General features: G+C 48.2%; 1 protein-coding gene across 1 annotated transcript in view; it reads left to right on the forward strand.

Moving 5' to 3' along the window:
• LOC139228282 (disintegrin and metalloproteinase domain-containing protein 19-like) overlaps window positions 1-25,261 on the forward strand; it is a 268,077-nt gene that overhangs the window by 81,433 nt on the left and 161,383 nt on the right. The window contains exons 5-6 of the mRNA XM_070859466.1: window positions 12,022-12,098; window positions 14,875-15,049. Coding sequence (XP_070715567.1) covers window positions 12,022-12,098; window positions 14,875-15,049 — 252 coding nt within the window. The remainder of the gene's footprint in view (window positions 1-12,021; window positions 12,099-14,874; window positions 15,050-25,261) is intronic.

The following is a 25,261-nucleotide window of genomic DNA, read 5'->3' on the forward strand; positions in this document are numbered from 1 at the left end:
TATCCCTTTAGTACCCTAGAATATTTATTTCCCAACCTTGGTCAACTTGCAACCACGTCTCTGTATGGCTGTTTATTTGTGTCAAATTTATCTGTTTTGTCTTATAACCAGGCTGGTGAGACATGAATTGATTTTCCAGAAGCCGTGTGTGAGTCTCTAATAACCCTACTCTGTCCATGTGGTCACATGGGATATCTCCAATGGTTCCTTTTAAAATGTTACAATGGCTGAAGTTGGTTTTACATTAACCTCCAGTCCATAGGAACAGTCTCTTGCGAAAAGGAGGAACTGAAGGAATTCCTTATTAGTCAGGAAATTGTGTTAGGGAAATTGACGGGCTTGAAGGCCGATAAATCCCCAGGACCTGATAGTCTGCATCCCAGAGTATTTAAGGAAGTGGCCCGAGAAATAGTGGATGCATTGGTGATCATTTTCCAACATTCTGTTGACTCTGAATCAGTTCCTACTGACTGGAGGATAGCTAATGTAACACCACTTTTAAAAAAAGGAGGGAGAGAGAAAACGGGTAATTATGACCAGCTAGCCTGACATCAGTAGTGGGGAAAATATTGAATCAATTATTAAAGATGAAATAACAGCGCATTTGGAAAGCAGTGACAGGATTGGTCCAAGTCAGCATGGATTTATGAAAGGGAAATCATCCTTGACAAATCTTATTGAATTTCTGGAGGATGTAACTAGTAGAGTGAACAAGGGAGAACCAGTTGATGTGGTGTATTTGGACTTTCAAAAGGCTTTTGACAAGGTCCCACACAAGAGATTGGTGTGCAAAATTAAAGCACATGGTATTGGGGTAATGTATTTGAAACATAGAAACATTGAAAATAGGTGCAGGAGTAGGCCATTCGGCCCTTCGAGCCTGCACCGCCATTCAATGAGTTCATGGCTGAACATGCAACTCAGTACCCCATTCCTGTTTTCTCGCCATACCCCTTGATCCTCCTAGTAGTAAGGACTACATCTAACTCCCTTTTGAATATATTTAGTGAATTGGCCTCAACAACTTTCTGTGGTAGAGAATTCCACAGGTTCACCACTCTCTGGGTGAAGAAGTTTCTCCTCATCTCGGTCCTAAATGGCTTACCCCTTATCCTTCGACTGTGACCCCTGGTTCTGGACTTCCCCAACATTGGGAACATTCTTCCTGCATCTAACCTGTCTAAACCCTTCAGAATTTTAAATGTTTTTATGAGATCCCCTCTCATTCTTCTGAACTCCAGTGAATACAAGCCCAGTTGATCCAGTCTTTCTTGATAGGTCAGTCCCGCCATCCCAGGAATCAGTCTGGTGAACCTTCGCTGCACTCCCTCAATAGCAAGAATGTCCTTCCTCAAGTTAGGAGACCAAAACTGTACACAATACCCCAGGTGTGGCCTCACCAAGGCCCTGTACAACTGTAGTAACACCTCCTGCCCCTGTACTCAAATCCCCTCGCTATGAAGGCCAACATGCCATTTGCTTTCTTAACCACCTGCTGTACCTGCATGCCAACCTTCAATGACTGATGTACCATGACACCCAGGTCTCGTTGCACCTCCCCTTTTCCTAATCTGTCACCATTCAGATAATAGTCTGTCTCTCTGTTTTTATCACCAAAGTGGATAACCTCACATTTATCCACATTATACTTCATCGTGGATAGAGAACTGGTTGGCAGACAGGAAGCAGAGAGTCGGAATAAACGGGTCCTTTTCTGAATGGCAGGCAGTGACTAGTGGAGTGCTGCAGGGCTCAGTGCTGGGACCCCAGCTATTTACAATATACATCAATGATTTTGATGAAGGAATTGAGTGTAATATCTCCAAGTTTGCACATGACACTAAGCTGGGTGGCAGTGTGAGCTGTGAGGAGGTCACTAAGAGGCTGCGGGTGACTTGGACAGGTTAGGTGAGTGGGCAAATGCATGGCAGATGCAGTATACTGTGGATAAATGTGAGGTTATCCACTTTGGTGGCAAAAACAGGAAGACAGAATATTATCTGAATGGTGGCACATTAGGAAAGGGGGAGGTACAATGAGACCTGGGTGTCATGGTACATCAGTCATTGAAGTTTGGTATGCAGTTACAGCAGACGGTGAAGAAGGCAAATGGCCTTCATAGTGAGAGGATTTGAGTATAGGAGCAGGGAGGTCTTACTGCAGTTGTACAGGGCCTTGGTGAGGCCACACCTAGAATGTTGTGTTCAGTGTTGGTCTCCTAATCTGGGGAAGAACGTTCTTGCTATTGAGGGAGTGCAGCGAAGGTTCACCAGACTGATTCCCGGGATGGCAGGACTGACATATGAGGAGAGACTGGATCAACTGGGCTTGTATCCACTTGAATTTAGAAGAATGAGAGATGATCTCATAGAAACATATAAGATTTTGACGGGATTGGACAGGTTAGATGCAGGAAGAATGTTCCCGATGTTGGGGTAGTCCCAGAACCAGGGGTCACAGTCTAAGGATAAGGGGTAAGCCATTTAGGACCGAGATGAGGAGAAACTTCTTCACTCAGAGAGTTGTTAACCTGTGGAATTCCCTGCTGCAGAGAGTTGTTGATGCCAGTTCATTGGATATATTCAAGAGGGAGTTAGATATGGCCCTTACGGCTAAAGGGATCAAGGGGTATGGAGAGAAAGCAGGAAAGGGGTACTGAGGGAATGATCAGCCAGGATCTTATTGAATGGGGGTGCAGGCTCGAAGGGCCGAATGGCCTACTCCTGCACCTATTTTCTATGTTTCTATGTTCTATGTCCCTGTGGCCTGATGCTGTGCATCACAGTAGAGAACAGCAGTCCACTTTAACACATCAAATGTCACATTAAGGTCATAGAGAATGCTGACTCAGCCCTTGCATAAGAACATAAGAACATAAGAATTAGGAACAGGAGTAGGCCATCTAGCCCCTCGAGCCTGCTCCGCCATTCAACAAGATCATGGCTGATCTGGCCGTGGACTCAGCTCCACTTACCCGCCCGCTCCCCGTAACCCTTAATTCCCTGATTGGTTAAAAATCTATCTATCTGTGACTTGAATACATTCAATGAGCTAGCCTCAACTGCTTCCTTGGGCAGAGAATTCCACAGATTCACAAACCTCTGGGAGAAGAAATTCCTTCTCAACTCGGTTTTAAATTGGCTCCCCCGTATTTTGAGTCTGTGCCCCCTAGTTCTAGTCTCCCCGACCAGTGGAAACAACCTCTCTGCCTCTATCTTGTCTATCCCTTTCATTATTTTAAATGTTTCTATCAGATCACCCCTCATCCTTCTGAACTCCAACGAGTAAAGACCCAGTCTGCTCAATCTATCATCATAAGGTAACCCCCTCATCTCCGGAATCAGCCCAGTGAATCGTCTCTGTACCCCCTCCAAAGCTAGTATATCCTTCCTTAAGTAAGGTGACCAAAACTGCACGCAGTACTCCAGGTGCGGCCTCACCAATACCCTATACAGTTGCAGCAGGACCTCCCTGCTTTTGTACTCCATCCCTCTCGCAATGAAGGCCAACATTCCATTCGCCTTCCTGATTAGCTGCTGCACCTGCAAACTAACTTTTTGGGATTAATGCACAAGGACCCCCAGGTCCCTCTGCACCACAGCATGTTGTAATTTCTCCCCATTCAAATAATATTCCCTTTTACTGTTTTTTTTTGCACAATGGCTAGTCTCAGCATTGACCACAGAGCATGGTTCGGGGGAGAAGGGCCACTCTGAGGCTCCACTGTCAGTGAGTCTGCACCCGCCCACCACCTTCTCCTCCCTGCGGGACCCTTTCCCAGTGTCAAATGTGTTGTGTATCTGTAAAGCATGCACTCCCATGTTCAGCCACCAGGGAGTGCATCCCCTGAAGTCCCAAGGGATCCCAGCATCCCTTGGGAGCACTGTATATAAGTCTGTTCTTCACTCTGGAGTGTCTTAATAAAGACTGAGGTCACTGTTACTTTAACCTCCCTGTGTGCAGTCTCATTTGTGTTAGGAACACAATAATATGAACATAAGAAATAGGAGCAGGAGTCGGCCATTTGGCCCCTCCAGCCTGCTCCGCCATTCTATAAGATCATGGCTGATCTGATCCTGGACTCAGCTCCACTTCCCTGCCCACTCCCCATAACCCTTCACTCCCTTATCGCTCAAACATCTGTATCCACCTTAAATATATTCAATGTCCCAGCCTCCACAGCTCTCTGTGGCAGAGAATTCCACAGATTTACAATCCTCTGAGAGAATTAATGCCTCCTAATCTCAGTTCTAAATGGGTGGCCCATTATTCTGAAACTATGCCCCCTAGTTCTCGATTCCCTCACGAGTTGAAACATCCTTGTCGAGACCCCTCAGTATAAGGGGTCAATAAGATCACCTCTCATTCTTCTAAATTCCAATGAGTATAGGCCCATCCTGCTCAACCTTTCTTCATAAGTCAACCCCTTCATCTCAGGAATCAACCGAGTGAACCTTCTCTGAACTGCCTCCAATGCAAATATATCCCTCCTTAAATAAGGAGACCAAAACTGTACGCAGTACTCCAGGTGTGGCCTCACCAATACCCTGTACAGTTGCAGCAGGACTTCTCTGCTTTTATACTCCAAACCTCTTGCAATGAAGGCCAACATTCCATTTGCCTTCCTGATCACTTGCTGTACCTGCATCTTAACTTTTTGTGTTTCATGCACAAAGACCCCCAGGTCTCTCTGTACTGCAGCACTTTGCAAATTTTCTCCATTTAAATTATAATTTGCTGTTTTATTTTTCTTGCCAAAGTGGATAACCTCAAACTTTCCCACATTATACTCCATCTGCCAAATGTTTGCCCACTCACTTAGCCTGTCTATATCCCTTTGCAGATTCTTTATGTCCTTCTCGCATATTGCTTTCCCACCCAACTTTGTATCATCAGCAAACTTGGCTACATTATACTCGGTCCCTTCATCCAAATCATTAATATAGATTGTATATAGATACCAATGACTCATCAGGGGAGAGCAGCAGCAGCCAAGTTCATGGCACCGTGGCTGGCTCTGCTGCACAGGAGGGCAGGAAAAAGAGTGGGAGAGTGACAGTGACAGAGGACTCTATTGTGAGGGGAATAGATAGGCGTTTCTGCGGCCACAACCGAGACTCCAGGATGGTATGTTGCCTCCCTGGTGCAAGGGTCAAGGATGTCTCGGAGCGGGTGCAGGACATTCTGAAAAGGGAGGGTGAACAGCCAGTTGTCGTGGTGCATATAGGTACCAACAACATAGGTAAAAAATGGGATGAGTTCCTACGAAACGAATTTAAGGAGCTAGGAGTTAAATTAAAAAGTCGGACCTCAAAAGTAGTAATCTCAGGATTGCTATCAGTGCCACGTGCTAGTCAGAGTAGGAATTGCAGGATAGCTCAGATGAATATGTGGCTTGAGGAGTGGTGCAGAAGGGAGGGATTCAAATTCCTGGGACATTGGAACCGGTTCTGGGGGAGGTGGGACCAGTACAAACCGGACGGTCTGCACCTGGGCAGGACCGGAACCAATGTCCTCGGGGGAGTGTTTGCTAGTGCTGTTGGGGAGGAGTTAAACTAATATGGCAGGGGGATGGGAACCTATTTAGGGAGACAGAGGGAAATAGAAGTGGGGCAGAAGCAAAAGAGAATAGTAAAGGTGGAGGGCAGAGAAACCCAAGGCAAAAAACAAAAAGAGCCACATTACAGCAAAATTCTAAAGGGGCAAAGTGTGTTAAAAAGATAAGCCTGAAGGCTCTGTGCCTCAATGCGAGGAGTATTCATAATAAGGTGGATGAATTAACTGCGCAGATACCAGTTAACGGATACGATGTGATTGGCATCACGGAGATATGGCTCCAGGGTGACCAAGGCTGGGAACTCAACATCCAGGGGTATTCGGCATTTAGGAAGGATAGACAGAAAGGAAAAGGAGGCGGGGTGGTGTGCTGGTTAAAGATGAAATCAATGCAATAGTAAGGAGGAAATTAATGCAATAGTAAGGAAGGGCATTGGATGATGTGGAATCGGTATGGGTGGAGCTGCGGAATACCAAAGGGCAGAAAACGCTAGTGGGAGTTGTGTACAGACCACCAAACAGTAGTAGTGAGATTGGGGACAGCATCAAACAAGAAATAAGGGATGTGTGCAATAAAGGTGCAGCAGTTATCATGGGCGACTTTAATCTACATATTGATTGGGCTAACCAAACTGGTAGCAATGTGGTGGAGGAGGATTTCCTGGAGTGCCTTAGGGATGGTTTTCTGGACCAATATGTCGAGGAACCAACTAGAGAGCTGGCCATCCTAGACTGGGTGATGTGTAATGAGAAGGGACTAATTAGTAATCTTGTTGTGCGAGGCCCCTTGGGGAAGAGTGACCATAATATGGTAGAATTCTTTATTAAGATGGAGGGTGACACAGTTAATTCAGAAACTAAGGGTCCTGAACTTAAGGAAAGGTAACTTCGACGGTATGAGGTGTGAATGGGCTAGAATAGACTGGCAAAAGGATACTTAAAGGGTTGACGGTGGATAAGCAATGGCAAACATTTAAAGATCATGTGGATGAACTTCAGCAATTGTACATCCCTGCCTAGAAAAATAAAACGGGGAAGGTGGCTCAACCGTGGCTAACAAGGGAAATTAAGGATAGTGTTAAAGCCAAGGAAGAGGCATATAAATTGGCCAGAAAAAGCAACAAACCTGAGGACTGGGAGAAATTTAGAATTCAGCAGAGGAGGACAAAGGGTTTAATTAAGAGGGGGAAAATATAGTACGAGAGGAAGCTTGCCGGGAACATAAAAACTGACTGCAAAAGCTTCTATAAATATGTGAAGAGAAAAAGATTAGTAAAGACAAATGTAGGTCCCTTGCAGTCGGATTCAGGTGAATTTATAATGGGGAACAAAGAAATGGCAGACCAATTCAATCAATACTTCAGTTCTGTCTTCACAAAGGAAGATACAAATAACCTTCCGAATGTACTCGGGGACAGTAGGTCTAGTGAGAAGGAGGAATTGAATGATATCCTTATTGGGCGGGAAATTGTGTTAAGGAAATTGATGGGATTAAAGGCCAATAAATCCCTGGGGTCTGATAGTCTGCATCCCAGAGTACTTTAGGAAGTGGCCCTCGAAATAGTGGATGCATTGGTGATCATTTTCCAACAGTCTATAGACTCTGAATCAGTTGCAATGGACTGGAGGGTAGCGAATGTAACACCACTTTTAAAAAAGAAGGGAATGAGAAAACGGGTAATTATAGACCGGTTTGCCAGACATCAGTAGTGGGGAAAATGTTGGAATCAATCATTAAGGATGAAATAGCAGCGCATTTGGAAAGCAGTGACAGGATCGGTCCAAGTCAGCATGGATTTATGAAAGGGAAATCATGCTTGATGAATCTTCTGGAATTTTTTGAGGATGTAACTAGCAGAGTGGACAAGGGAGAACCAGTGAATGTGGTGTATTTGGACTTTCAAAAGGCTTTTGACAAGGTCCCGCACAAGAGATTGGTGTGCAAAATTAAAGCACATGGTATTGGGGGTAATGTACTGACGTGGATAGAGAACTGGTTGGCAGACAGGAAGCAGAGAGTCAGGATAAACGGGTCCTTTTCAGAATGGCAGGCAGTGACTTTTGGGGTGCCGCAGGGCTCAGTGCTGGGACCCCAGCTATTTACAATATTCATTAATGATTTGGATGAAGGAGTAGAGTGTAATATCGCCAAGTTTGTGGATGACACTAAGCTGGGTGGCGGTGTGAGCTGTGAAGAGGACGCAAAGAGGTTGCAGGGTGACTTGGACAGGTTAGATGAGTGGGAAAATGCATGGCAGATGCAGTATAATGTGGATAAATGTGAGGTTATCCATTTTGGGGGCAAAAACATATTATCTGAATGGCGGCAGATTAGGAAAAGGGGAGGTGCAACGAGACCTGGGTGTCATGGTTTATCAGTGACTGAAAGTGGGCATGCAGGTACAGCAGGCGGTAAAGAAGGCAAATGATATGTTGCCTTCATAGCTAGGGGATTTGAATATAGGAGCAGGGAGGTCTTAATGCAGTTGTACAGGGCCTTAGTGAGGCCTCACCTGAAATATTGTGTTCAGTTTTGGTCTCCTAGTCTGAGGAAGGACGTTCTTGCTATTGAGGGAGTGCATCGAAGGTTCACCAGACTGATTCCAGGGATGGCTGGGCTGTCATATGAGGAGAGACTGGATCAACTGGGCCTGTATTCACTGGAGTTGAGAAGGATGGGAGTGGTTCTCATAGAAACATATAAGATTCTGATGGAACAGGACAGGTTAGATGCAGGAAGAATGTTCCCGATGTTGGGGAAGTCCAGAACCAGGGGACACAGTCTTAGGATAAGGGGTAGGCCATTTAGGACTGAGATGAGGAGAAACTTCTTCACTCAGAGAGTTGTTAACCTTTTGAATTCCCTGCCGCAGAGAGTTGTTGATGCCAGTTCATTGGATATATTCAAGAGGGAGTTAGAAAAGGCCCTTACGGTTCAGGGGATCAAAGGGTATGGAGAGAAAGCAGGAAAGGGGTACTGAGGGAATGATCAGCCATGATCTTATTGAATGGCGGTGCAGGCTCGAAGGGCCAAATGGCCTACTCCTGCACTTATTTTCTATGTTTCTAATTTTCTAAATAGTTGTGGTCCCAGCACCGATCCCTACGGCTCCCCACTAGTTACTGATTGCCAACTGGAAAATGACCCATTTATCCTGACTCTCTGTTTTCTGTTAGTTAGCCAGTCCGCTATCCATGCTAATATTTTGGGCTCAATTTTCCCCAGTGATCTGTGCTGTTTTTTGGAGTAGGCTGCTTTTTTTGGTGTATTGAGTCCAATTTTTGGCGTATTTATTTTTTTCTGCGCTGGTGTAACTGACTTAGTTACGATTTTTCTAGGCCAGTTTTTTTGAAGTCTGTTAACTTTAATAAAATTAATCTTGTATCGACCTTGACTTTGCTCCAGCTGTGATTTGTCCAATGCTCTGACAGCGCTCCTCACACACACACACATACACACACACATACAGTAACACACACAACTAGCTCTTAAAAATGGCAGATTGCCAAATCTGAGCGTTATTGAGCATGTGCATCCATTGGAACCACATCAGAAACGTAACTATTTTCCCGCGCATGCGCAGAAGTTTTTTGGCGCAGAGAGCAAGCTCCGCCCCCCCGAGGCAATTGGACACGCTGCACGGCGACAAATTTGAATTATACATCGGGGAAACTTTGGCAAAATATTTCTGCCGCATTTCTGGCCTAGAAAACCTGGTGTAACTCTGGCAATACGCCAGAAAATGGGCTTGGGGAAAATTGAGCCCATTACCCCAACCCCGTGAGCTTTTACCTTGTGCACTAACCTTTTACGTGGCAGCTTATCGAATGCCTTCTGGAAATCCAAATACACCACATCCACCAGTTCCCCTTTATCCACCGGTTCCCCTTTATCCACCCTGCTCCTTACATCCTCAGTGCATCGTCATAGATACTGCCTGACCCGCTGAGATTTCCAGCATTTTCTGTTTTTTGTCCGCCACTCCCCCACCCCCCACTATTTAGTTTAATCCCTCTCTCCAGCCCGAGTTATTTGATTCGCCAGGACTCTAGTCCCACGATGGTTCAAGTGGAGTCCATCCCAATGGAACAGCTCCCTCTTACCCAAGTCCTGGTAGCAGTGTCCCAGGAATTGAAACCCAGTCCTCCCACACCAGTCTTTGAGCCACGTGTTCATTTCTCTGATCTTACTTACCTTCTGCAAATTTGCTTGTGGCTCAGATAGTAATCCAGAGATTATTGCCCTTGTGGCCTGAACCTTCCCCCCATCCCCCCCCCGCCCTTCTCCTCCCTGTGGGACCCTCTCCCAGTGTCAGTGAGTCTTCACCCCCCCCTCCCTGTGGGACCCTCTCCCAGTGTCAGTGAGTCTTCACCCCCCCTCCCTGTGGGACCCTCTCCCAGTGTCAGTGAGTCTTCACCCCCCCTCCCTGTGGGACCCTCTCCCAGTGTCAGTGAGTCTTCACCCCCCCCTCCCTGTGGGACCCTCTCCCAGTGTCAGTGAGTCTTCACCCCCACTCCCCGTGGGACCCTCTCCCAGTGTCAGTGAGTCTTCACCCCCCCTCCCTCCCTGTGGGACCCTCTCCCAGTGTCAGTGAGTCTTCACCCCCCCTCCCTCCCCGTGGGACCCTCTCCCAGTGTCAGTGAGTCTTCACCCCCCCTCCCTCCCTGTGGGACCCTCTCCCAGTGTCAGTGAGTCTTCACCCCCCCTCCCTGTGGGACCCTCTCCCAGTGTCAGTGAGTCTTCACCCCCCCTCCCTGTGGGACCCTCTCCCAGTGTCAGTGAGTCTTCACCCCCCCTCCCTGTGGGACCCTCTCCCAGTGTCAGTGAGTCTTCACCCCCCCTCCATGTGGGACCCTCTCCCAGTGTCAGTGAGTCTTCACTCACCCCCCCCCCCCTCCCTGTGGGACCCTCTCCCAGTGTCAGTGAGTCTTCACTCACCCCCCCCCCCTCCCTGTGGGACCCTCTCCCAGTGTCAGTGAATCTTCACCCCCCCTCCCTCCCTGTGGGACCCTCTCCCAGTGTCAGTGAGTCTTCACCCCCCCTCCCTCCCTCCCTGTGGGACCCTCTCCCAATGTCGGTGAGTCTTCACTCACCTCCCCCCCTCCCTGTGGGACCCTCTCCCAGTGTCAGTGAGTCTTCACTCACCTCCCCCCCTCCCTGTGGGACCCTCTCCCAGTGTCAGTGAGTCTACACTCGCCCCCCCTCCCCTCCCCGTGGGACCCTCTCCCAGTGTCAGTGAGTCTTCACTCACCTCCCCCCCTCCCTGTGGGACCCTCTCCCAGTGTCGGTGAGTCTTCACTCACCTCCCCCCCTCCCTGTGGGACCCTCTCCCAGTGTCAGTGAGTCTACACTCGCCCCCCCTCCCCTCCCTGTGGGACCCTCTCCCAGTGTCAGTGAGTCTACACTCGCCCCCCCTCCCCTCCCTGTGGGACCCTCTCCCAGTGTCAGTGAGTCTTCACCCCCCCTCCCCTCCCTGTGGGACCCTCTCCCAGTGTCAGTGAGTCTACACTCGCACCCCCCCCTCCCTGTGGGACCCTCTCCCAGTGTCAGTGAGTCTACACTCGCCCCCCCTCCCCTCCCTGTGGGACCCTCTCCCAGTGTCAGTGAGTCTTCACTCACCCTCCGCCCCTCCCTGTGAGACCCTCTCCCAGTGTCACTGAGTCTACACTCGCACCCCCCCCTCCCTGTGGGACCCTCTCCCAGTGTCAGTGAGTCTTCACTCACCCCCCCTCCCTCCCCGCGGGACCCTCTCCCAGTGTTAGTGAGTCTTCACCCCCCTCTCCCTGTGGGACCCTCTCCCAGTGTCAGTGAGTCTTCACCCCCCTCTCCCTGTGGGACCCTCTCCCAGTGTCAGTGAGTCTTCACCCCCCCTCCCTCCCTGTGGGACCCTCTCCCAGTGTCAGTGAGTCTTCAACCCCCCTCCCTCCCTGTGGGACCCTCTCCCAGTGTCAGTGAGTCTTCACTCACCTCCGCCCCTCCCCGTGGGACCCTCTCCCAGTGTCAGTGAGTCTTCACCCCCCCTCCCTCCCTGTGGGACCCTCTCCCAGTGTCAGTGAGTCTTCACTCACCCTCCGCCCCTCCCTGTGGGACCCTCTCCCAGTGTCAGTGAGTCTTCACCCCCCCCTCCCCGCGGGACCCTCTCCCAGTGTCAGTGAGTCTTCACCCCCCTTCCCTCCCCGTGGGACCCTCTCCCAGTGTCAGTGAGTCTTCAGCCCCCTCCCCGTGGGACCCTCTCCCAGTGTCAGTGAGTCTTCACCCCCCCCCTCCCTGTGGGACCCTCTCCCAGTGTCAGTGAGTCTTCAGCCCCCAGTCGCCTCTCTATGAGACTCTCTCAATGTCTTTGTGACACTTGTCACTTGCTGGCAATGCCATTTAATATATGGAAGAACTGTTGTTAATGAGTTCTCTGAGGATGTTACAAGTAGCAGGAAGTTTTATGCTGAGCTTGAATCATCTTCCTACAGTATCACTGTTACTACGAGGGCTCCGTCAGAAGTTACCCCGGATCCCAGGTCTCTGCGAGCACCTGCTCAGGACTCAGGTAAAAAGGCTGACAATTCTCCCTCGGATTGTTACTCATTGTAGTGAAACCTGGGCTTAAATATAAAACAATTATATCTGTAGGCTGTTAGTTCAGTTGGGTAAGGATTACTCCCTGTGTAACTGTACTGGGATGTGTTTATTGATCAGGGAAAGGGTTACTCACTGTGTACCCAGTTGATGTGGTGTATTTGGACTTTCAGAAGGCTTTCGACAAGGTCCCACACAAGAGATTAATGTGCAAAGTTAAAGCACATGGGATTGGGGGTAGTGTGCTGACATGGATTGAGAACTGGTTGACAGACAGGAAGCAAAGAGTAGGAGTAAATGGGTACTTTTCAGAATGGCAGGCAGTGACTAGTGGGGTACCGCAAGGTTCTGTGCTGGGGCCCCAGCTGTTTACACTGTACATTAATGATTTAGACGAGGGGATTAAATGTAGTATCTCCAAATTTGCGGATGACACTAAGTTGGGTGGCAGTGTGAGCTGCAAGGAGGATGCTATGAGGCTGCAGAGTGACTTGGATAGGTTAAGTGAGTGGGCAAATGCGTGGCAGATGAAGTATAATGTGGATAAATGTGAGGTTATCCACTTTGGTGGTAAAAACAGAGAGACGGACTATTATCTGAATGGTGACAGATTAGGAAAAGGGAAGGTGCAACGAGACCTGGGTGTCATGGTACATCAGTCATTGAAGGTTAGCATGCTGGTACAGCAGGCGGTTAAGAAAGCAAATGGCATGTTGGCCTTCATAGCGAGGGGATTTGAGTACAGGGGCAGGGAGGTGTTACTACAGTTGTACAGGGCCTTGGTGAGGCCACACCTGGAGTATTGTGTACAGTTTTGGTCTCCTAACTTGAGGAAGGACATTCTTGCTATTGAGGGAGTGCAGCGAAGGTTCACCAGACTGATTCCCGGGATGGCGGGACTGACCTATCAAGAAAGACTGGATCAACTGGGCTTGTATTCACTGGAGTTCAGAAGAATGAGAGGGGATCTCATAGAAACGTTTAAAATTCTGACGGGTTTAGACAGGTTAGATGCAGGAAGAATGTTCCCAATGTTGGGGAAGTCCAGAACCAGGGGTCACAGTCGAAGGATAAGGGGTAAGCGATTTAGGACTGAGATGAGGAGAAACTTCTTCACCCAGAGAGTGGTGAACCTGTGGAATTCTCTGCCACAGAAAGTTGTTGAGGCCAATTCACTAAATATATTCAAAAAGGAGTTAGATGTAGTCCTTACTACGCGGGGGATCAAGGGGTATGGCGAGAAAGCAGGAATGGGGTACTGAAGTTGCATGTTCAGCCATGAACTCATTGAATGGCGGTGCAGACTCGAAGGGCCGAATGGCCTACTCCTGCACCTATTTTCTATGTTTCTATGTTACTCTGTAACTGTACTGGGATGTGTTTATTAATCAGGGTAAGGGTTACTCTGTAACTGTACTGGGATATGTTTATTAATCAGGGTAAGGGTTACTCTGTAACTGTACTGGGATATGTTTATTTATCAGGGTAAGGGTTACTCTGTAACTGTACTGGGATATGTTTATTAATCAGGGTAAGGGTTACTCACTGTGTAACTGTACTGGGATATGTTTATTAATCAGGGTAAGGGTTACTCTGTAACTGTACTGGGATATATTTATTAATCAGGATAAGGGTTACTCTGTAACTGTACTGGGATATATTTATTTATCAGGGTAAGGGTTACTCTGTAACTGTACTGGGATATATTTATTAATCAGGGTAAGGGTTACTCTGTAACTGTACTGGGATATGTTTATTAATCAGGGTAAGGGTTACTCTGTAACTGTACTGGGATGTGTTTATTTATCAGGGTAAGGGTTACTCACTGTAACTGTACTGGGATGTGTTTATTAATCAGGGTAAGGGTTACTCTGTAACTGTACTGGGATGTGTTTATTTATCAGGGTAAGGGTTACTCTGTAACTGTACTGGGATATGTTTATTTATCAGGGTAAGGGTTACTCTGTAACTGTACTGGGATATGTTTATTAATCAGGGTAAGGGTTACTCTGTAACTGTACTGGGATGTGTTTATTTATCAGGGTAAGGGTTACTCTGTAACTGTACTGGGATATGTTTATTTATCAGGGTAAGGGTTACTCTGTAACTGTACTGGGATGTGTTTATTTATCAGGGTAAGGGTTACTCTGTAACTGTACTGGGATGTGTTTATTAATCAGGGTAAGGGTTACTCACTGTGTAACTGTACTGGGATGTGTTTATTTATCAGGGTAAGGGTTACTCACTGTAACTGTATTGGGATGTGTTTATTAATCAGGGTAAGGGTTACTCTGTAACTGTACTGGGATGTGTTTATTTATCAGGGTAAGGGTTACTCACTGTAACTGTACTGGGATGTGTTTATTTATCAGGGTAAGGGTTACTCTGTAACTGTACTGGGATGTGTTTATTAATCAGGGTAAGGGTTACTCACTGTAACTGTATTGGGATGTGTTTATTAATCAGGGTAAGGGTTACTCTGTAACTGTACTGGGATGTGTTTATTAATCAGGGTAACGGTTACTCACTGTAACTGTACTGGGATATGTTTATTTATCAGGGTAAGGGTTACTCACTGTAACTGTACTGGGATGTGTTTATTAATCAGGGTAACGGTTACTCACTGTGTAACTGTATTGGGATATTTTTATTCAGCAGGGCATAAGTTACTCAACATGTGACGACAGACTTACTTCCTATTCAGCATAGTAGGAGTCACCGTTAAATGTTTCCTCTCTCTCCTCCAGTGCTTTGGTTGTTCTCAGTAATCGAACTTACGTCATTGAACATCTCGAGGGAGATAAACTTGGACGACATTTGATATACAGACCTGAAGATCTCAAGTCAGTACCAAGTAGGTGTGGAGTCACAAAAAGCTCCCCTGAGTTAACCCTGACTGAACACCTTCAACGTTCACAGAGGGTGAGTAATATAGAAACATAGAAAGTAAGTGCAGGAGTAGGCCATTCGGCCCTTCCAGCCTGCACCGCCATTCAATAAGATCCTGGCTGATCATTCCCTCAGTACCCCTTTCCTGCTTTCTCTCCATACCCCTTGATCCCTTTAGCCGTAAGGGCCACATCTAACTCCCTCTTGAATACATCCAATGAACTGGCATCAACAACTCTCTGCGGCACAGGTTAACAACTCTCTGAGTGAAGAAGTTTCTCCTCATCTCGGTCCTAAATGACTTACCCCTTATCCTTAGACTGTGTCCCCTGGCTCTGGACTTCCCCAACATCGGGAACATTCTTCTTGCATCTAACCTGTCCAGTCCCATCAGAATGTTATATGTTTCTATGAGATCGCCTCTCATTCTTCTAAACTCCAGTGAATACAGGCCCATTCGATCCAGTCTCTCCTCATATGTCTGTCCCGCCATCCCAGGAATCAGTCTGGTGAACCTTCGCTGCACTCCCTCAATAGCAAGAACGTCCTTCCTCAGATTAGGAGACCAAAACTGAACACAATATTCCAGGTGTGGCCTCACCAAGGCCCTGTACAACTGCAGTAAGACCTCCCTGCTCCTATACTCAAATCCGTTAGCTACGAAGGCCAACATACCATTTGCCTTCTTCACCGCCTGCTGTACCTGCATGCCCACTTTCAGTGACTGATGTACCATGACACCCAGGTCAACAGGTGAGGACAATAGATAATTGACTCAACGCAACAAATGACCTGTGTAGAAATTACAGCACGGAAGTAGGACATTCAGCCCATCCAGTCTGTGTCAGGATTTACCCTCCACTCGAGCAAACAATCCGAATCACATGTACCCGCCCTGTTCCCATTCCATTTTTCTTCATCCCTCTCTCCAAACTAATCTGTAACGTTAACAGTTTCTACCTTAACCACTGATCCTGGGAGTGAATCCCACAGCCTCACAACTCTCTGTATAAAAGTGGCTTTGTTTTAAATCTCCTACATTTAATCTTGTATAAGAACATAAGAAATAGGAAATAGGCAGTCCCTCGGCATTGAGGAAGACTTGCTTCCATTCTTAACATGAGTCCTTAGGTGGCTGAACAGTCCAATACGGGAACAACAGTCCCTGTCACAGGTGGGACAGACAGAGGTTGAGGGAAGGGGTGGGTGGGACAGACAGAGGTTGAGGGAAGGGGAGGGTGGGACAGACAGTGGTTGAGGGAAGGGGAGGGCGGGACAGACAGTGGTTGAGGGAAGGGGAGGGCGGGACAGACAGTGGTTGAGGGAAGGGGAGGGTGGGACTGGTTTGCCGCACGCTTCTTCCGCTGCCTGCGTTTGATTTCTGCATGCTCTCGGCGACGAGACTCGAGGTGCTCAGCGCCCTCCCGGATGCATTTCCTACACTTAGGGCGGTCTTTGGCCAGGGACTCCCAGGTGTCAGTGGGGATGTTGTACTTTATCAGGGAGGCTTTGAGGGTGTCCCTGTAACGTTTCCTCTGCCCACCTTTGGGTTGTTTGCTGTGAAGGAGCTCCGAGTAGAGCACTTGCTGTGGGAGTCTCGTGTCTGGCATGTGGACTGTGTGGCCCGCCCAGCAGAGCTGATCAAGTGTGGTCAGTGCTTCAATGCTGGGGATGTTGGCCTGGTCGAGGACACTAACATTGGTGCGTCTGTCCGCCATTTAATACGATCATGGCTGATCCGATCATGGACTCAGCTTCACTTCCTCGCCCGCTCCCCATAACCCCTTATTCCCTTATCATTTAAGAAACTGTCTATTTCTGTCTTAAATTTATTCAATGTCCCAGCCTCCACATCTCACTGAGGCAGCAAATGGCACAGATTTATAACCCTGAGAGAAAAAAATTCTCCTCATCTCAGTTTTAAATGAACGGCTCCTTATTGTAAGATTATGCCCCCTAGTTCTAGTCTCCTCCATCAGTGGAAACATCCTCTCTGCATCCACCTTCTCAAGCCCCCTCATAATCTTATACATTTCGATAAGATCACCTCTCATTCTTGTAAAGTCCTTACACAACACTACAAACCCACACGAGGCACATTTTATGGACAAGGTCACTCCATGACCTGTACCTTTATTCACAGGACCAAGAAGTGATAACCCTGCGTGGGACCTGCCTTTATATACCTGGATGACCAGGTGAGGAGTGTCTCCCACAAGTTCACCCCGTGGTCAAGGTGTGCATTTCTCAAGTATATACAATATTGCAGTGTTGTTACATAAAGGTTACACACATGACATCACCTCCCCCCCCCCCCCCCCCAAGTCTTATTGGGATCACAGGTTAAGTCTCTCGGGTGGTCTGCGCTCTCTCGTGGAGCGCCGCAGTTGGGGCTCTGGTTGTTGAGCCTTGGTATGTGTCTTTGTCCCCTGTGGTGATTCCGGCCTGTCCAGGCTGACCGCAGGGATTGTGCATGCTGCTGAATGGTCTTGTTGCTCGTTCACTGGCGGTGGTGTGAATACCATCTCATGATCTTCCTCAGGTCCCTCAGTGTCCATGCTGAATCTTTTTTTACTTGGTCCAGATGCTTGCGGCATATCTGCCCATTGTTAAGTTTAACCACTATGACCCTATTCCCCTCTTTGTCTATTACAGTACCCTCGAGCCACTTGGGCCCCACGGCGTGATTGAGAACAAATACACGGGGTCATCAATTTCTATACATCTCCTCCTTGAGTTACGGTCATGGTACTCATTTTGGGACTGGCGCTTGCCCTCAACATGTCGGACAGGACTGGATGAATGAGGGACAGCCGAGTTTTAAGTGTGCGTTTCATGAGTAGTTCTGCGGGCAGGACTCCCGTGAGCGAGTGTGGTCGGGACCTGTAGGCCAGCAGGAGGCGCGATAGGTGGTATTGAAGGGAGGGTCCTTGAATCCCGAGCATGCCCTGTTTTATGATTTGGACCGCATGTTCCGCCTGGCCATTGGAAGCCGGCTTGAACAGTGCTGTCCTGACATGTTTGATGCCATTACCCGACATGAACTCCCGGAATTCATAGCTAGTGAAACACGGGCCGTTGTCGCTGACCAGGATGTCCATCAAACCGTGGGTCGCAAAGACCGCACGCAAACTCTCCACAGTGGTGGATGTCGTGCACAAATTCAATATCATGCACTCGATCCATTTCGAGTATTCATCAACAACAATGAGGAACATTTTTCCCATGAACGGGCCTGCGTAGTCTACGTGAATACATGACCATGGCTTGGTGGGCCAGGGCCACGGGCTGAGCGAGGCCTCCCTGGGGGCATTGCCCAGCTGGGCACACGTCATGCACCTGCGAACCCAGTATTCCAGGTCTGAGTCAATCCCCGGCCACCATACATGTGACCGGGCAATGGCCTTCATCAGCACGATGCCTGGGTGCTCGCTGTGGAGTTCCCTGATGAATGCTTCCCTGCCCCTCTGGGGCATGACTACCCGGCTGCCCCATAGTAGGCAGTCGGCTTGGATGGAGAGCTCATCCATCCACCTGTGGAACGGTCTGACCTCCTCAGGGCATGCTCCGTGTACGGGCGCCCAATCCCCAGTCAGGACACATTTCTTAATCAGGGATAGGAGGGGATCTCTGTTGGTCCAAATTTTGATCTGGCGGGTTGTGATGGGGGAGCCTGCGCTGTCAAAGGCATCGACAGCCATGACCATCTCAGCGCTTTGCTCCGCTGCCCCCTCGGTGGTGGCCAGTGGAAGCCTGCTGAGCGCGTCAGCGCAGTTTTCGGTGCTGGGCTGGTGCCGGATGGAGTAGTCATAAGCAGCCAGTGTGAGAGCCCATCGCTGTATGCGAGCTGACGCGTTGGCATTGACAGCCTTGCTGTCTGACAACAGGGATGTTAACGGCTTGTGGTCCATTTCTAATTCTAACCTCCTGCCAAAAAGGTACTGGTGCATCTTTTTTACACCATAGACACATGCAAGTGTTTCCTTCTCAACCATCCCATATCCCCGTTCTGCTTGAGAGCGCGACCTGTAGGCATAAGCCACAGGTTGTAGTTGGCCCTCAGTATTGCCCTGCTGCAACACACACCCAACCCCATAGGATGATGCATCACATGTCAGAACCAATGTCTTACAAGGTCGTACAGGGTCAACAACTTATTTGAACAAAGTAGGTTACGCGCCCGATTGAAAGCCCGTTCTTGACAGTCCCCCCAAAACCAATCACAACCCTTACGCAGGAGCATGTGAAACGGCTCTAACAATGTGCTCAAGTTCAGCAGAAAGTTCCCGAAATAGTTCAAGAGTCCCAGAAATGAACGCAACTCCGATGTGTTGCAGGGCCTGGGCGTTCGTCGAATCGCCTCTGTTTTGGATTCGGTGGGCCGAATCCCGTCTGCAGCAACCCTCCTGCCCAGGAACTCAACCTCAGGAGCCAAAAACACACATTTAGACTTCTTGAATCGCAGGCCTACCCGGTCCAGTCGGCGTAACACCTCTTCCAGCTTGTGGAGGTGTTCCTCGGTGTCCCGACCCGTGATGAGGATATCGTCCTGGAATACGATTGTTCCAGGAATGGATTTGAGCAGACTTTCCATTTTCCTTTGAAAGATCGCGGCTGCTGATCGAATGCCAAACAGACACCTGTTGTAAACAAACAGTCCCTTGTGCGTGGTGATTGTGGTCTGTAGTTTGGATTCATCGGCCAGTTCTTGGGTCATGTCGGCTGAAGTGAGGTCCAACTTGGTGAACAGCTTGCCGCCTACCAGCGTGGCAAAAAGGTCCTCCACTCTCGGGAGCGGGTATTGGTCTTGTAGGGACACCCGGTTGATATTGGCCTTGTAGTTGCCACAGATCCTGACCGAGTCATCCACTTTTAGGATGGGAACAATGGGGCTCGCCCAGTTGCTGAATTCAAAGGGCGAGATGATGCCCTCTCTCAGCAACCAGTCCAATTCGCTTTCAATTTTCTCCCGCATCACATACGGCACAGCTCTGGTTTTGTGGTGCACTGGTCTGGCGTCCGGGGTGATGCGTATCACTACTTTGGTACCTTTGAATGTCCCGACGCCAGGTTGGAACTCAAATTGCTGTAGGACCTGTGAACATGAACTTCGCTCCACAGTTGATACTGCGTACACATCCCCCCCATTTCCAGTTCATCTCAGCTAACCAGCTCCTCCTCAACAGTGCGGGACCATTGCCCGGAACAATCCAGAGCGGCATCCGGTTCACCGATCCATTGTGTGTGACAGCTAATATTGCACTGCCTAGTACTGGAATGATTTCTTTGGTGTATGTCCGTAATTGCGTCCCAATGCGTTCTAGTTTGGGTCTGCTGGCTTTGAGTGGCCACAGCTTTTCGAATTGTTGAACGCTCATGAGTGACTGGCTGGCCCCCGTGTTCAGCTCCATGTGTACAGGGATGCCGTTTAATAAAATCTTCATCATCATTGGTGGCGTTTTGGTATATGAGCTGCGAATGTTTGCCACATGAACCCGCTGAACTTCAGTGCCCATTGATTTGCCCCAAGCGTCATCCTGCCTCACAGACCCCTCATCTGGTTCATCTAAAAGGACAAAGGGTGTTAAAAAAAACAAGCCTGAAGGCTTTGTGTCTTAATGCAAGGAGTATCCGCAATAAGGTGGATGAATTAACTGTGCAAATAGATGTTAACAAATATGATGTGATTGGGATTACGGAGACGTGGCTCCAGGATGATCAGGGCTGGGAACTCAACATCCAGGAGTATTCAACATTCAGGAAGGATAGAATAAAAGGAAAAGGAGGTGGGGTAGCATTGCTGGTTAAAGAGGAGATTAATGCAATAGTTAGGAAAGACATTAGCTTGGATGATGTGGAATCTATATGGGTAGAGCTGCAGAACACCAAAGGGCAAAAAACGTTAGTGGGAGTTGTGTACAGACCTCCAAACAGGAGTAGTGATGTTGGGGAGGGCATCAAACAGGAAATTAGGGGTACATGCAATAAAGGTGCAGCAGTTATGATGGGTGACTTTAATATGCACATAGATTGGGCTAACCAAACTGGAAGCAATACGGTGGAGGAGGATTTCCTGGAGTGCATAAGGGATGGTTTTCTAGACCAATATGTCGAGGAACCAACTAGGGGGGAGGCCATCTTAGACTGGGTGTTGTGTAATGAGAGAGGATTAATTAGCAATCTCATTGTGTGAGGCCCCTTGGGGAAGAGTGACCATAATATGGTGGAATTCTGCATTAGGATGGAGAATGAAACAGTTAATTCAGAGACTATGGTCCAGAACTTAAAGAAGGGTAACTTTGAAGGTATGAGGCGTGAATTGGCTAGGATAGATTGGCGAATGATACTTAAGGGGTTGACCGTGGATGGGCAATGGCAGACATTTAGAGACCGCATGGATGAACTACAACAATTGTACATTCCTGTCTGGCGTAAAAATAAAAAAGGGAAGGTGGCTCAACCGTGGCTATCAAGCGAAATCAGGGATAGTATTAAAACCAAGGAAGTGGCATACAAATTGGCCAGAAATAGCAGCGAACCCGGGGACTGGGAGAAATTTAGAACTCAGAGAGGAAGACAAAGGGTTTGATTAGGGCAGGGAAAATGGAGTACGAGAAGAAGCTTGCAGGGAACATTAAGGCGGATTGCAAAAGTTTCTATAGATATGTAAAGAGAAAAAGGTTAGTAAAGACAAACGTAGGTCCCCTGCAGTTAGAATCAGGGGAAGTCATAACGGGGAACAAAGAAATGGCAGACCAATTGAACAAGTACTTTGGTTCGGTAGTCACTAAGGAGGACACAAACAACCTTCCGGATATAAAAGGGGTCGGAGGGTCTAGTAAGGAGGAGGAACTGAGGGAAATCTTTATTAGTCGGGAAATTGTGTTGGGGAAATTGATGGGATTGAAGGCCGATAAATCCCCAGGGCCTGATGGACCGCATCCCAGAGTACTTAAGGAGGTGGCCTTGGAAATAGCGGATGCATTGACAGTCATTTTCCAACATTCCATAGACTCTGGATCAGTTCCTATCGAATGGAGGGTAGCCAATGTAACCCCACTTTTTAAAAAAGGAGGGAGAGAGAAAACAGGGAATTATAGACCGGTCAGCCTGACATCGGTAGTGGGTAAAATGATGGAATCAATTATTAAGGATGTCATAGCAGCGCATTTGGAAAAAGGTGACATGATAGGTCCAAGTCAGCATGGATTTGTGAAAAGGAAATCATGCTTGACAAATCTTCTGGAATTTTTTGAGGATGTTTCCAGTAAAGTGGACAAGGGAGAACCAGTTGATGTGGTGTATTTGGACTTTTAGAAGGCTTTCGACAAGGTCCCACACAAGAGATTAATGTGCAAAGTTAAAGCACATGGGATTGGGGGTAGTGTGCTGACATGGATTGAGAACTGGTTGTCAGACAGGAAGCAAAGAGTAGGAGTAAATGGGTACTTTTCAGAATGGCAGGCAGTGACTAGTGGGGTGCCGCAAGGTTCTGTGCTGGGGCCCTAGCTGTTTACATTGTACATTAATGATTTAGATGAGGGGATTAAATGTCGTATCTCCAAATTTGCAGATGACACTAAGTTGGGTGGCAGTGTGAGCTGCGAGGAGGATGCTATGAGGCTGCAGAGTGACTTGGATAGGTTAGGTGAGTGGGCAAATGCATGGCAGATGAAGTGTAATGTGGATAAATGTGAGGTTATCCACTTTGGTGGTAAAAACAGAGAGACAGACTATTATCTGAATGGTGACAAATTAGGAAAAGGGAAGGTGCAACGAGACCTGGGTGTCATGGTACATCAGTCATCGAAGGTTGGCATGTAGTTACAGCAGGTGGTTAAGAAAGCAAATGGCATGTTGGCCTTCATAGCGAGGGGATTTGAGTACAGGGGCAGGGAGGTGTTGCTATAGTTGTACAGGGCCTTGGTGAGGCCACACCTGGAGTATTATGTACAGTTTTGGTCTCCTAACTTAAAGAAGGACATTCTTGCTATTGAGGGAGTGCAGCGAAGATTCACCAGACTGATTCCCGGGATGATGGGACTGACCTATCAAGAAAGACTGGATCAACTGGGCTTGTATTCACTGGAGTTCAGAAGAATGAGAGGGGACCTCATAGAAACGTTTAAAATTCTGACGGGTTTAGACAGGTTAGATGCAGGAAGAATGTTCCCAATGTTGGGGAAGTCCAGAACCAGGGTTCACAGTCTAAGGATAAGGGGTAAGCCATTTAGGACCGAGATGAGGAGAAACTTCTTCACCCAAAGAGTGGTGAACCTGTGGAATTCTCTACCACAGAAAGTTGTTGAGGCCAATTCACTAAATATATTCAAAAGGGAGTTAGATGTAGTCCTTACTACTAGGGGGATCAAGGGGAATGTTGAGAAAGCAGGAAGGGGGTACTGAAGTTTCATGTTCAGCCATGAACTCATTGAATGGCGGTGCAGGCTAGAAAGGCTGAATGGCCTACTCCTGCACCTATTTTCTATGTTTCTATCCGTCTCGTAAATTAGCCTGGTTACAGGCTTCCTGCACATTCGAGCTAAATGGCCACTGAGGTTACAATTTCTGCAGGCGAACTGTTGAAACCTGCAAGTCCTAGCAGCATGTCTGCCCCCACACCTCCAGCATGAACTGAGATTCCCAATGTTGTGAACAAAGGAGCTGTTACAAGGCATTCCTCGCTGATTGTCCCTTTGACTGTTCTTGAGCACCCTGTTAGTGGGTGTCAATGGTCCCATCCCGGGCCGCATTGTCCACTGGGATGGCGTAAATGTCCATACAGCCTGCCATTGTCTGTGTTGAAAACCTGTTCTGGGGTCTATTGCTGCCTGGGGTGTGTCGAGCTGCCCTTGCCTGCCTGCAGGGCTCTGAGTCGTGTTTATGATATTGACTCCCTGATCCATTGCCACGTTGGAGTCAGGGTTGCGCGCATATATTATCTTGGTTTCCTCCTCCCCCGCCATAAAAGTCTGAGCCATCAACGCCGCCACTTCCAAGGTCAAGTCCTTGGTCTCAATTAGCTTTCTGAAAATCCCAGCATGACCGATGCCCTCAATAAAGAAATCCCTTAGTATCTCCCCCCTGCAGGCGTCTGTGAACTTACAGAGGCTGGCCAAGCGCCGGAGGTCCGCAACAAAATCCAGTATGCTCTGTCCTTCCCGACGTCGGTGTGTGTAGAATCTGTGTCGGGCCATGTGTACGCTGCTCGCCGGTTTGAGGTGCTCACCGATTAGCTTGCTGAGCTCTTCAAAGGTTTTGTCCGCCGGCTTCTCGGGTGCTAGCAGGTCTTTCATGAGCGCGCAAGTCTTAGGTCCACAACTGGTCAGCAGATGAGCCCTTCGCTTGTTGGCCGCTGCATCTCCCAGCCAGTCCCTCATGACAAAACTCTGCTGGAGCCTCTCAATGAAATCGTCCCAGTCCTCACCAACACAGTACCGTTCATCTGTGCTCTCGGTGGCCATTCTCGTGGGTCGTTGATTCCCGTTTCTCGTCGCCAATGTAAAGTCCTTACACAACACCACAAATCCACACGAGGCACATTCTATGGACAAGGTCACTCTGTGACCCGAACCTTTATTCACAGGACCAAGAAGTGATGACCCTGCGTGGGACCTCCCTTTATATACCTGGATTACCAGGTGAGGAGTGTCTCCCACAAGTTCACCCCCTGTGGTCAATGTGTGCATTTCTCAAGTATATGCAGTATTGCAGTGTTGTTACATGAAGGTTACATACATTACAATTCTTCTGAATTCCAATGAGTAGAGGCCCAACCGACTCAACCTTTCCTCATAAGTCAACCCCCTCATCTCTGGAATCAACCTTGTGAACCTTCTCTGAACTGCCTCCATAGCAAGTATATCCTTTTATAAATATGGAAACCAAAACTGCACGCAGTATTCCAGGTGTGGTATCACCAATACCCTGTATAACTGTAGCAAGAATTCCCTGCTTTTATACTCCATCCCCTTTGCAATAAAGGCCAAGATACCATTGGCCTTCCTGATCACTTGCTGTACCTGTATACTAACCTTTTGTGTTTCATGCACAAGTACCCCCAGGTCCCACTGTACTGCAGCACTTTGCAATTTTTCTCCATTTAAATAATAACTTACTAGGACACCCTCAAAGCCTCCCTGATAAAGTGCAACATCCTCACTGACACCTGGGAGTCCCTGGCCATAGAACGCCCTAAGCGGAGGAAGTGCATCCAGGAGGGCGCTGAGCGTCTTGAGTCTTGTC

Source organism: Pristiophorus japonicus, chromosome 2, assembly GCF_044704955.1.
Source record: "Pristiophorus japonicus isolate sPriJap1 chromosome 2, sPriJap1.hap1, whole genome shotgun sequence".
In the NCBI taxonomy this organism is placed as follows: Eukaryota; Metazoa; Chordata; class Chondrichthyes; family Pristiophoridae; genus Pristiophorus; species Pristiophorus japonicus.